We start from the raw sequence: 14,390 nt of genomic DNA on the forward strand, positions 1-14,390 counted from the left end.
TCAAATCAACAGGAAGTTAATTAAACTGATTAGTGTAGTCTATTTGCGCTGCACGTTAAACAGGCCTCCTCTTTGTCTGTTTTTAAATCCCGTCTTAAAACCCATCTCTTCTCTGTGGCCTTTGACACCTAGTAAGATGTCGACTTTATTTACTTCTTTTAATTATTTAAATTGATTTCTTTTTATTGCGCGTCTTATTTTTACTTATGTCATAATGTTAGGTCTTTTTATTTATGGTGTCTTATTTATTCTTCTGTACAGCACTTTGGTCAACTTTGGTTGTTTTAAAGCGCTTAACAAATAAAGTTGGATTGGATATCAGGCGCCATTCAGTACACCATACACGCAGGGATCTGTAGGATTACATTTAAAACGCACTGAGTGGGTTTTTGGCAGTTGTACTGCTGCTTTGCTGGTGTTGTACAGGCCGTGATTACTGCTGGAACTGGCTAAATCTGTTTCATGACCTGTTGCTCTGGTATTTAAGAATGCATGCACTCGCATAGTCTCTCCTTAATCACATAGTATTGAGCATTGGGTCTGTGTCCCTCCATGTAAAAGTTGAATATAGAGCAACTTTCTGCTGGAGCAGCTAGATAGAAAAACGGTAAAACAGTGCAAACAGCTCCAGGCCTGCTGTTACCTACGGTGTGTTTATACTGAAGCAGGATAGGAAGAGAACGTGAGAGTGAAAGAGGGAGAGAGTGTGTTTTTGTTAGAGCTCGAACGAGGAGTCCAGCTGGGTTTGTTTGCTGACAGAGTGAGAGAGAGAGGGAGAGGGGGAGAGCAAGCCACGGGGCGGTCCATGTGGATATCGTCATTGGCATGTCAGGCATGACGAACCTGTTTGGCTCGGGTCTCCTCTCCTCTTCACTCCTTCCCCCCCCTCTCTTTCCCTGTCTTTCTCTGTGTCTTTTACACCCAGTGCCGTCCTCTAAAACTTTTAGCACCCTCTTTTCTTTTTCCTGTCCCACACCCCCAACTCTCTCTCTCGCTCTCTTTCTCTCCTCTCCGTGGTATTTCTTGCGACCTTGCCTTCGCCTGGTCCATCGGAAAATGTGATTGGAGGGCAGTGGAGTTGGTGGTTGTCGGGCTTCAGGCACCATGAGTGAGTACACTGTGCACAGCATGGGTTTCTGCCAGTTTTGGCTGGTCTCTAGTCAGATGTATGACGAGTCTGACCAATAACTGGATAGATAGAAAAAGAGAGAGCTTCTCTCGCGGTTTCTTCTTCTCTATCTTTCCTTTTGTTTGTTTAGCTCGCTCCTTCTATCTTCCTGTCCATCTGTGAATCAGCTGTTTGGACTTGTATAGTTCAGGGAGCTTCAGGGATTTGCCTTTAGAAGTTAACTGTCTGTTTAAAGGTATGAAGAATATAACACTTTAAACCTTACATTGTAAGTTCAATGAATAGTTTTTAGAGGTTAAAAGTTTGTAATGAATGGATTGTCAACTTAGCCATCTCTTGGCCACAAGTCGCACTGCTGTACTGTAACAGTTTACAGGAGGCAGCCATGTTGGACATAAGAGGCGTTGCACTAGGTTTTAACATGTCCTGTACTAGCCCATGTACTTGTGTACCCTTCTCTCTGGTGACCTTATTTTGGGTCTCAGTCCAGTGATCCTACACTTGCTTATACGATCTGTTCAGTGTTGGTCCATGTGTGGGTCAACGGTTAGTAAAGCAATAAACAAGTTTTATAATTTAACACTGGTACTTGAGCTTGATCTTAATTTTTTACGTTATTGCTTTGTTATAGTTTGATAGAATTCTGCATGTTTTTGAATCATTTTTTTTCCCTTCTTTTTTTTTTTAAACCAATGATTACCTAAATATTTACTGTTTACGTGGTACCGCCGACGGTGACTACATCATATCACTTTCCAGCAAAAATCCATGTTATGTTCTTCATTACAAATGAAATAAATGTCAGACTGAGTATCTGACGTGATGTGCATACTTCTTAGAAAGTCAGTTTTTAGAAATGTCTCATGATATATTGTCTCTAGAAGTGTGTTATTCAACTTTTCTTTTTGTTAAAGAAGGAAAAGAAAATCCCAATACTCTATACTATCGAATCGCAATACTCATACCGTTGCGACCCTAATTTCTACTGTATAGCCTACAGAATGACCTGATCTTGATTTTGACACTGGTTTGTGTCCTCTGCACATGTTGGATTGTTTATTGCTCAGTTTGACAGTGGCCTATTCTTACACTTGAACTTTCTTGCTCTGGTAGCTTCTAGTTGCTGCTAATGTTGGCGTGGCCCTGCAGGTTGTGTTCTTTATGCAAGCAGTCTATATTCACATTTGCGTATTTGTTTTTGTTCAATGATCCTAAATCTAAAATGAAAAGTTTAGAAAAGGTAATATTAAATTGCTTTCTACAATGTGTTCCTTTTTAATCTATTAATTCAGTATTAAGAATGAAAAATAAGTGTTACTACTCTCCTACTAGATGTAAAGTTGTCCTTGCATGGCTCATTCCATGTGGTCTGTGAAAGATATCGTGTGATAGAGTTCATTGTTTCAAAGGAGAACACAAGTCAGCAGCACTTACCAAATTCTGTTTACTTTGTACAGTTATTGTTTACTTATTATTTAGCAACAGAGTTTCCATTCAATAACTGTGAAAGTAATCTCCAACTAAATGAAAACTAGATGAGTGGAAAAAAATTCATACAAGGTGCCTCAATTTGATTTGACACAAAGACAGACACACACACACACACACACACACACACACACACAAACTTTTTGCTGTCTCCACTGACCTTTTTTTCAGCACACAGCATGGGTTTGTGCTATAATTATCCTCATCCATGTCCTATCGGTACTCATTTTAGGAGTGAAGTGCATTGGTCATATTTCATATCTGTGCAAAAAAGAAATTTTAAGATTCTGACCAGCAACATCGCGATCAGGTTTGGGCAAATAGTACTTAGGTCCATTTAGGGTTGTGGTCAGTAAATTTGAATATGATTTAAATCCAGAGCGTTTACATGAAACTTAATATGGCTCCTGGCTTTGCAGGGACACTTATTTGGAATAGAGATCTGGCTTATTATCTTCCTAATGGTATTGATTTAGTTTCATGGGCTAAAGGTTGGGGATTTAACACTTTAGTAGTGATATCTAAAAGGCACCCCTGAATTCATGCATTGTTATGCAGTTGATGAATAAAGATCAAATACATTATTGTATATGTCTGCCTTTAAGGACTCCCTTGAAAACAAGATGCTACATATCAAGGGGTTATAACAACATAAAAAGACATATACAAATAAAAAGGATTTCCTACATGACGATGAAACCCAAATAAAGTACTGTATATTTTCTAGTAAAACAGTGATCATGTAAAAAGAAGATCTAAACCAAATGTATGATTAGCCAAAGACAATAAGAATGTTTTTCCGAGAATCATCACACTATTCTGGTACAAATTTGCAAAAACTTTGGTGTGTGTGTGTGTGTGTGTGTGTGTGTGTGTGTGTGTGTGTGTGTGTGTGTGTGTGTGTGTGTGTGTGTGTGTGTGTGTGTGTGTGTGTGTGTGTGTGTGTGTGTGTGTGTGTGTGTGTGTGTGTGTGTGTGTGTGTGTGTGTGTGTGTGTGTGTGTGTGTGTGTGTGTGTGTGTGTGTGTGTGTGTGTGTGTGTCCTTTCTCAGCACAGTTAGTCATTCAGTCTGGATTAGCAAACTGTGAGAGACAGCATTGTTAGAGAGACAGACAGAGGGAGAGACAGACGGACCACAGAGGACAGCGACAGAAATAGAGGGAGACGGGGAAACAAAGGACATTACTTTTACTGTATGTTAATTCTCATTCCATGTCTATGCTAATTTCTATCTAGCCAGGCACTTCTCAATTCCACATTTCTGCAAAAAACACGACCAAAACCTCAATTCTCTGTGTTGAAAAGAGAGAATGTGTACTCTAATGGAGTCCTAAATGGATGTCCCTTTTAATAGCACACTAAACTGATGTGTGAACAGAGAGGCACATAGCTGAACGCTTAGGTAAGATTAGTTTTCCACAGCAGCACACACAAATGTGGCTTTATGATTGACTCAGTGGTTTTCAGTAAAAGGCTGCTGTTGACTTTAAGGAGAAGCAGAGTTTTTGTAGACCGGTTTAGCTGCCATGTCAAAGATGACTTTTTGTGAGGTATAAATTATTGCAAATCTATTATTATATTACCCAATAGGGAGTAAGATAAAGTAGCAAAAGTTGTTTGTTCGATTACTGGAAATTGTACATTTACTTTGTAGTTTAGTAGTTACCTGAGAATATTTGATTTTGAGTAATAATGGGTCTAAATAATATGCCTGAACACAGGATTCTATTTTCATTTGTTGCAATCCAACACAACCAAAGGGGATGAACTGTACAGCCCCAATCCAAGTAAGCATTTGATTAATTGAACTAAGGATGCAAATTGACACAAATGAACCTGACCTTCAGTTGGTCTCCATTTTTGAGTGCTGCACAGTAGAGGCAAGGAGTAGTGGGTTAGTTTCTCACTTTACCACTGGAGGGCATCCTATACTTTCAGCTCTAATGGACTGATGAAATGTCTTGTTGGGATGAATTATAAATGAGGAGAGAAATTGTTACAAATACCCAGAGATGACATTTTGACATTCTGCTGAAGACAATATTACCCTTTTTGTTTTTTTTTTTGCTTATCAAGACTTGAGGGTGTATTGTCAAAAACGTATTGTCAAAGAAAAGCGCAAATACAGTGTCTTTCTTTCTCTCTGTGCAGATGTGTGTAACAGCACTGATTTGCCGGAGCTTGAGATTATCAGCTTATTGGAGGAACAGCTGCCAGTCTACAAGCTGAGGGCCGACACCATCTTCGGCTACGACCAAGATGATTGGCTGCACACGCCACTGGTGGACCCCAACTCTTCCCTCGACCTGACTACTGAACAGATAGAGGAGACCCTCAAATACTTCTGTAAGTTTATCATACGCTGTTGTTTTTACACGGGAGAGTGTAAAAATACAATGTCCAACTTCCTTCTAAATATTATGTTGATTGTTGAATAATTAGATTTTCTAATACAGAAATGTAACTCTGTTAAAGCGAAACCCCTCTGTCTAGGCCCTCAAGCTGTGTTTTGTGATTCCACATCAGACAAATCGACTCGTCTTGTTTAGTATTAATGCCCTCTTCGCAAATGATCAACATACCAGTGTTTAATATTTCCTGAGATGTTCCTGAAATTGCCAAGTCAATACTCTTAACACCAAATGTCTGTCAAACACTAAGGACAGATAAGTCGATTTCTAGGTTTAGAATTCAGGAAACTGTTATTGTAGAGAGTGACCGTGAGGATTTAACCCTTGTGCTGTCTTAAGGGTCAAATTTGACCTGTTGTCTAAATGTCTATATCAGAAATATGGGTTTCTTTTTAACTACCTAAACAAAAGATTGGATCTCTACTTTCACTGAATTTTTGGGTGTTTTGTAAAAAAGAATTAGCATTTTGAAAAAAAAAAACTGAAATGTTTTGAAACCGTATCCCGACTGAACGTTGACCCTTCTGTGATTAACCTTCCTTTTAATATTAGTCTAAATAATTCATAATTTGTGCTTTAAAAAAAAAATTATTCACCATGAATTCCAAAAATAAGTGTAAAACTAGTTGGTGGTGTTTATACATGGTAGTGAAAAGAAGCGTTAAACCAAAAAACATTGAATAAAGCGCCAAAAGTGTCGAAAAAAGAAACATGTTGGATGTTGGAGGACGATGCATGGTCGAGTGGAAGACAACACAAGGGTTAAGATTGAGAGGTGAGAGATTTAAGATTTATTCTGACATTGTGCGAGTAGGAATCCGAGAGAGCGAGAGGAATGGCCTTCTGCCCACCAGTGTTGACGCGACAGCTGACCACGGTTGCCACAACAAACATACTTAATGCATATCTCTCTCTCTCTCTCTTGCTCTCTCTCTTGTTCTCTCTCTCTGTTGGTTAATGTTTTGCTTTCTCTTGCACTCCGCCCTCTGTTGTGTGTTCACGGACATGTCTGCATTCGTCTTATCAAACTAAGAGCTGCCATGTGGTTGACGGCTACGCCAGCTGTAAACCACATACACTTGCACACAATTGGAAGCAAATAAACACACACACAAGCTCACAAAGAACACATGAACCCATAAAAACCAAGGGAACGTAAAGTGTGTGTGTTTTTTTTTTTTTTTTTTTTTTAACCATGAATAATTCAGTTCTAATTCACATCTACTTGAAAAGTGACTCAGGTTAAAAAAACAACAACATTGTCTATAAATAGATCAAGCGTCTTTTATAAATGGGCTTAACTGAGAACTGTAACTTCACCTTGTGGCCCCATGCTGACAAGGGTCCCTTTTGGCCTTGACGTTCATCATAGCCAGCCAGGCTAAGAGACAATGACAAGGTCATGTTACATAAGAAACAGTGTGAGACATTCTGCAAAGGGTGTTGTGCTAAATATTCAACATTGCGTTTTTCCTTCAGTATCAACTATATTCTCCACATACTTCTTTCCTCCTCCTGGAGGCATGTTGCTTCTCATTATTGCCTCAAACAGATGGCCGGGTGTCGACACCCAGAGGGCCATGAATGAGGGGGGACAGGTCATATTGGTTTCATCCTGGAGCTGTGTTTCACTGGAGCTGTGTAGAGGGCTCTTGAGATAAAATACTACCACACTGTTACATCACTAAAGAGACATGTGGGTGACTGGTTGTCTTATTATGCCCTTCCACACAGCTTGTTCAAGGCCAGATTGTTGTGCCCTTCTTCTTCTGTATAAAAGGTAGGGAAATGGAATGGGAGGACAGAGTTGTTAAGCCGGCAGCGGAGCTAGTAACGGAGCCGAATTGAGGTCTGTGTAAAAGTGACTGCGGGACAACACCCGCGCACGCTAAATGCTGACGCTGTTTGACGTGTACGTCGCGCCTCTTTTGCTTCTGGAATGCCGGCATGCTATCTAAAATCAAACACTGGCGCTTGGGGCATGTTCCCTCTGGCACATTAGCATTAAACAGTGTGCAAGTCACTTTAGTAGCAGGAGTTGCGTGTTTTACACATCATAAGTCGCATTATTAAAGCAGCTTGCTCCCAGTAAGCATCAGTTTGTGAGTCAGCCTTTAGCCTAATGGCTATTGGTTGTGGCCTTTAGCCTGTTAGCTTCATTCTGCAAGTAATGAGTGAGTATTGAGCTATAGTTAATCTTTCCGTAATATGCATCGGGCGGTCTCTGTTATCACTTTGAAGCTGGTTGATCTTGAATTCTGCTCATTTTGTCATTGAAATGGTTTGCATTTTGCTTTTGCTCTGATGACACATGGTGGTTCTGTCTCCCATGCGCTTATTTCATCTCCCCAGCTAAAATGACAAATCCTTGAATGCCCATTGTGTTTATTCATTTTGAGTTAGCCACGTCACCTCTGCCAACACTGCACTGCTTTCCTGCTAAATGCTTTAACATGCTATGCCGCTCAGCGTCGGGCCTTGGAGTCTGAGCCTGTTGCTATAGCAACCTCACAGAAGGACAAAGTAGAGGAGAGGAGGGGGCGATACTTTAATCCGAACGGAGGGCGGGAGCAAGCTAGTGAAAACTGCTCTCACTGATTGGCTGTAGGCATCCTCTAACCCCACCCACCCCACTGTGTCATGACTATCATCATTTCTGCTGCAAAACCCGTGACTACTGCTGCTGCTGCTGCTGCTCGCTCTCTCTGTATCTCTGTGTTCATTGAGTCATTGTTAGAGATGCGGTGGTGCATGTGTAGAGTTGGTGCTGTCACTGAGCAAGGAATGTTTCAAAACAGAAGACAACTGTTCAGTTATGACCTCAGAAAGACTCGGCCGGAGGACAGACTGACAGGAGCACGGGAAGATGAATTGACAGGAAGCTATAAATGGATGGAGACATGAGCGGATAGAATCCGGCTGGTTGGTTTGCTGGAAGCTTTTAAGTGACTGAGGAAAACTAATGGACAGAATAGAAAGAAGACCGACGCCAAAGGACACAGAGGCAGCACAGACTGACAATGTCAGATTCCACTTGTCACGTTTGCTGAAACGGTAAAGAATTAACAATGGATAAAAGGACAATAAAGTGACAGTGTTTTGGGTTTTTTCTGCTGACAACTGATGACGCAAGTAACGGTTTTGTGGGATGACATGCAGAAATGGCCCCAGCACAACAACAAATATGGAGCATAATCCGCTGACAGATTGCTGTTAATGAGTGCGGGAAAGAAAGGCCATAGGGTGAGAGTGGGCAGACTGTCACCAATAATGACTGTGTGCCAGCTGGCAACTGCTAAGCATGCTGGGATAGCAGATCCGGACACTGACTGACCAACTTGAGTAACGGACACTATCAGTTACTAGTAAGACCCCAGTGACAACTGGTTGTCTCAAAGCATGCTGGGACATCGGGTTTGCCAGAGATGGTACACCTGAGTATGCTGGGACACTGGAAACCATACAGCGGTCTGTCAGAGCAGTGAGGATGAACAGACGAGGCCAGACCAGAGGCCAGAGGTTTGTCAAGGCAGACTACTTCGAACTGGACTGGTACTATGAGGAGTGTACTGATGGTAAGACGGCAGTCTGCTACAGTTTTATGCAGTTCTTGAAGTTGACTCAAACTACTAACATCACTGATGTTACTGGCTATGTAGACATGGTAAGAGGTTGATTTCATATACTATAAAGTACTTTCTGTTGGATAGTTGAACCCAATTGTGGGAATTATGTGATATGTAGAAATACAACAGGGATGGCTTTAAAGATAATTTTTTTGGGGCTTTTCCCTTTTTTATTAAATTGTGATTTCCCCACTGGGGATCAATAAATAGTATGTTGTTGTAGACAGACAGACAGACATGAAAGGGGGAGAGAGATGGGGATAACACAGAGCAAAGGGCAGCAGGTTGGATTTGAACCCGCGTCAAAATCTGACAAATCTTTTAAACTGACCTTTGTTGAGCTGAAATGAAGACAGATTCAGCAACCACATGGCCTATTTCTCGCTTAAAATGTTTTCAGAAACACGTTTCAGTGAACTATTTTAGTACAATATGAGATTGTATTCTGAACGAGCCGCCATGACAGTCTAGCTTTGAATTCTTGGGCAACAATACAGAATAGCGCCGCCTGCTGCTATGGAGACATATTACGTTTCTCAAGTCGGTGTCGGAGTCACTGTGTCCCGAGGCAGTTTTTTGGACCTCGGGGACCCGACTGATCATCTCGACTGGCTTTTCTGTCGACAGTCGGCCGTCTGGCTGGTGTGTCCCGGCCTTAGGATAACCCAGAGAATGCGACCTCGTGGACTAGCATTCACGACACAAGAAAATATCAAAGACACACACAGCGGCCTTACCGCTGTAGCTACAGCAGGCAGAGGCTGGATACAGTAGGTGTTGTATCAGGTGCTCTGTGGCGGGCAGCTGAGTCAGTGTGGCTTCTAAAATAGGCCCACGGAGTAGTTTACAATATAGGAGTAGCTGTGGGTGGAAGTGTAGGAAGGTGGGACTGGGCGTGGATGTGGTTCCTTTTTGCTGGATGGGAATCGGTATAAGAGGCCAGCTTGTGCTGATGTCAGCTACGTGTTTATCACAGCCGCTGAAAGAGGGAGATACCAGCTGACCTGGAAAGACTCATGGAAGTCACAGGTGGCAAACCCAGTTTATTGGGAGAAGAAATATGTAATGAAGATGTAGGCAGCTGGTAGACTATCTGAGTCACAAAGTAGCTGAGAGAAAGGAAAGAACGTTTGTTGAGAGAAAGGAAAAACATTGAAATAATCTCCACATCAGGACATTTGTCCAAGTTTTTGGAAGCAACCTGTAAACATGTAAATGCCATTTTATTAGGATGATAATGAATAGATAGTAATAATGAATAAAAGATGGCTGCAAATCTGTAAAATTACCCATTCATAACAGACTTAACATGAGATTGAAAACGGTGTTGACATGTGGAGGGCTGATGGTGCCTAGCCTGACATGTGTGACTCCCAGCAGGTTATAGCAGTATATCTTTCTACTGTTGTCTGTGTCTTTCCCCTCTTTGTATTGTGAGTCAGCTTGGTTATGGTCCATGTCCTAATGTGCTATGTAATTCATTTAACTCAGTACAGCTATGACCTGCAATAATGACTTTCCATTTGGACAGAGGTGCATTTTTTTGTGAATTTGATAGTAGTATATTGTGGTAGAATTAATCTGTGCATTTCATGTAAAGGTTTGATGCATTTAAGGGAGTGAATGTGATCTATTAGTTGTTACATGCACTATATTATGCATGTGTGTCAGGGACGCTCTGTAGAGATTCTTACATAACCTCCCCGATGTGAGCTGTGCAGCTTAAATGTCTGCAATATTATTTAGCTGTGGCAGCTAACCCTGGTTTGATTTCCAGGCTTTGGTCATTTGACTTGCTGGTGACAATTGTTTCCTGCTACACACTGAAAATGAATTTTACAACTGTAAAATTATGCTCAAATGATCAAATAAGGTGGGGGGATGTGCAGTAACTCTGATAAATCTTCTTGTGAAGTGTAGAGGCAGAAATGGAAAGCAGCTGGTTTGGTGTTTATTCTGAGAAATCTAAGGGAGGGATGTGAAAGTAGGTTGGCTTATATTTAGCCCAATGATTTGCATGCTACTACTTTAGCCACCCTTGTCGATAGCAGTCTGCCAAATATTCATTGGCAGTTTTAGCAGCCTTCAAAACAAATGGCTGGATAGGTGGAGAGCAACCAGGATAACGCTGGGGCTGAAAAAGAGGAAAAACTATTCTTCCAGAGGGGATGTGAGGGTGGGGGGGATAATTATAGGAAACAAGAATGAATAGGAGACAAAACATGTTTGTGCCAGCCTTTAATTTGGTTTTAGAAACACTGCAAATAAATCATTTTGTTTCCAAGTCTATATAGGTAATAGCGTTGAAATTGTAATTGTCTCCCCCTTATCAATTGGCTTTGCCATTTACTTTTAGAGTCCAAACCTAAGTCCAAACTTATCACTGGAAGAATTATTTGAGTTTGGAAGTTGTGTTAACTGAAGTAGGACAGATCGTAGTAGTCTCTGTTGCTGCTCTTTTGGTAATGTTGCTACAGTTTCTGTGCCAAAAAAAAAAAGAAATCTAAGAGGCTTAAAGGACACAAGTTAGAGAGCTTTGAGCCATACAATCTTGTTTAAGCTAGTTGTATTTCATGATTTCAACCATTGACATATATATAATGGACCAATAGACCCCGTTGCTCTGGACGGAGACCAGTGAAGGCTATTAGAAGCACTTTTCCGGTGATCTCTTGCTTTACTGCGCAGCCTCCAACTGACAGAGACAACGTAAATGTGACGTGAGCAACGTGTCTGAAAGTTGGAAGTCTTCTGGTAGCTGTGCCAAGAGAAATCTCAATCATTCCCAATCTTACAGAGACGGAGAGTGTAGGTATATGTAAGGAGATAACATAGGCACAGGCTAATTATTGATCACTAACATGCTAGTTAACATTAGTAATTAAACCTAAACAGCTCATGTAAGTCGAAACTGCCTGCGAGCTTCTCCTGTACTATACGGTAATTCCTCTACTGTGCGACAGTAAGTCACTTGGTTATGACACAATCGTTAGCTTATTTTTACAAAAGCGTCTGCTACGGAGCCATAACGTGAGGTACAAGGTAATGGAGCCTTTTATACTTTGTCGTGTTTCTTTAGAAATAAACAATGGACAAATAGTCTTTAAACGCTTCAGATGTAAAGTTAATGCAATCAAGTGACTTAAAAAAAAAATGGCGGTCAGTATAATGCTAACAAGAGGTGATACCTTTGTAGCAACAAAATGGCGCCATCGGAGGTTCGAGTTCTGAAGCGAAGCTTACCCCCTTGATTTCAACAGGGTTATACATGTAACTGTATAAAATGTTGTTTTATGTAAATTCCTTGTCCAGTTTAGTAATTTTTCTTCCAAACTACTGTACAAAGCAAGTCAACAGAGACATAAAAAAAAAAAAAAAAATTAGGTTAAAAGCGGGAGAGTGTATGAAAGGAAAACGGAAAAACAGAAAAACAAGTGGAGTGTAAAGAGTGAATGTGACCAGAATAGCAATGGGAAAGGGAAAACACTGCTCTGAAGCACTGAGCAGCATTTGTCCAGGATTGCTTTGTTGTCGGCAGCATGGCATCCATAGGACCATTGAGTGGAGTTACTCAAGCATGCAGGACGGTACTGAGCTGGCTCAGTTTTCTACACCAATTACAGTAATTAGAACACTTGAGCAGTGACGAATGAGCAGAACATTTGGCTGCTTTGATGCGGCCTATATTCATCTATGAAGGGCCGGGTCTTCTGGGTCGTATACTAGCTCAGCTCAGATGGACATGTGACATGGACATACAGTACAGTATATACTGAAGTTATTCTGAAGGATATTATGGTAATTATTTCTCAAAAATGATAATTTTTGGGAGGAGGGCCTCAAGCTCACCCAGTAGAACCTGCGCCACTGAGTCTTTAGCAGCAGTGTCATCCCCTCCCCTCCCGTCATTCTCCAGCTGTTCGATAATAAAAACGGTAATAATAATAATAATAATAATAATAATAATCTTTAAAAGAATGTATGTAATGTAAAATGAATGAATAGTAGCATTCATTACATTTTATTAAAATGTGCATGGACCAGCAGGGCAGGATGGCTGCCTATGTGTTTTTTTGATTGAGCAACATCAAACCTTCTGTTGATGTTTAACCACTCAACTAAATCATTTGAATGATGTAATACAGGTTAGAATTTGGTGAGGTTAGGTCATCATGCCACAAGGAAGTCTATCAAATTAAATGGTTAACTAAACACGTTGATATTAGTGAAACTTTTACAAAGATGGTTCCATACCTTTTTTTTTTTTTTTTTTTTTTTTTTTGCCAATAGGTAGACCGGCTTCTAGAGACATGTTTTGAAGTTTGGTATTAGACACTTTTGTGTCCATTTTCCATTAACCTCTATTGAATGTGCTACATAGTCTGATCAACTTGACCCAGTTCTGTCTTTTCTTGCATTTACTGTAGTGAGTAACAGTCTTTTTGGGCCATTTTTTAAATGCTTAAAATGCTTTTTAAATTGTGATATATTCCTAGTCTCCCAAGATGTTGATGATTATAAATCACTGACTTCATTTTTAGTCATTTTTCAATTCACGGTTCAGCCAAATGGTTAGCTCATTAGTTAACACAGTTTAGCAGCAAGCAAGCTCAGGGATTCTATTCCAAACTCTCGGCCCGTCTGTCTGGACTATACACTATGGCTCTTGCTGTTTGCAACTGGGTACTGATGATTGTATAAAACTTAAAAATCAATCCCAAAATCCACTTGCGTTTCCACTTTAGCAATAAAGTGAATGTAATGGGTGAAATCAGCGCTGTATCATTGCTCTCACCCTGTCTGTGCAGTCCATAGAGAACACAGGGCACACCGTGAGTTTATGGCTGTAGTTGCATTAATATGTGAGTGTACTGTATATTTCTCTAATTAAAAAGAAAACGTAACATTTTCTTTTCTGTTTCACATGATTATATCCTTATTAAGAGCGATGAGGATGGGAAAATGCTTAAACTGTCATTTTATAGATGTGTGTCCGCTGTTGACTTCACAGTATGGTGCATATTAAAACTTCCTTTACTTCCTTCATTCATTTGAGTGTTTGTATTGTTTGTCACCCTTCCAGCTCAAGTTAAGCTTGCGATCCCATGTATGTCACCTGACGATACAGGTCAGAGGTTAAATATGCGTAAAAACATTCACCTATAAAGGTTTCACTGTGACTGGAAACAGGAGCAGGTCTATTATTGTTTGCTCTGCCCTTTTGTCACCATAGAGGCTGAACTGGACTGTACCAAGTTAGTTTCACACAAGGGTGAGTTGTTCAAAGACTTGCTTTGAATTGGATTCAATGTCTACCTGAGAAACGGGTGTCTCTCAGCTCTGATTTGCTCCTGTGGGTACCAGCCTGAACCATTTCAACCTTTTTAAGTGGAAAATGTTAAAATAGTTTGACAGAATGAGGATTACAGGGATTAAGATATATATTACAGATTACTTTAAATGCTCTCATCTGATGTGTTAAATCTGTTTTAACCTAGTTTTATAACTTTAGCAATCTGATGGACAGCCTCGTCTATATACAGTACGTGTCTGTGTCCACCCCCCTGTCTGTGTTAAAGTAGAGTAGGCCATTCACTGACCAGTCACAGAGGAGACGGGGAGGAGTCAGGTTATCTGGTTGTCTCGCAGAGCCTCAGGGGACAAATGATACACACACTTTTGGAAACTCACTCAGCAGACATTACTTGGTACTTGACAGACTTACACAGACAGACGT

The 14,390-nt window shown here is 40.6% G+C and overlaps 1 protein-coding gene across 4 annotated transcripts in view; it reads left to right on the forward strand.

The window, feature by feature from the left end:
- The window catches only part of trak1a (trafficking protein, kinesin binding 1a), a 44,844-nt gene that overhangs the window by 7,565 nt on the left and 22,889 nt on the right, over positions 1 to 14,390 (forward strand). For 3 of the 4 annotated variants that reach the window (XM_028581766.1, XM_028581771.1, XM_028581770.1), the window contains exons 1-2: positions 897 to 1,108; positions 4,768 to 4,962. In XM_028581766.1, the coding sequence (XP_028437567.1) occupies positions 1,105 to 1,108; positions 4,768 to 4,962 (199 nt within the window). In that variant the 5' untranslated portion in view covers positions 897 to 1,104. Of the gene's footprint in view, positions 1 to 896; positions 1,109 to 4,767; positions 4,963 to 14,390 lie in introns of those variants that run through there. The other variant, XM_028581769.1, reaches the window with a different exon arrangement.

This window comes from Perca flavescens, chromosome 6, assembly GCF_004354835.1.
Source record: "Perca flavescens isolate YP-PL-M2 chromosome 6, PFLA_1.0, whole genome shotgun sequence".
Classification (NCBI taxonomy): domain Eukaryota; kingdom Metazoa; phylum Chordata; class Actinopteri; order Perciformes; family Percidae; genus Perca; species Perca flavescens.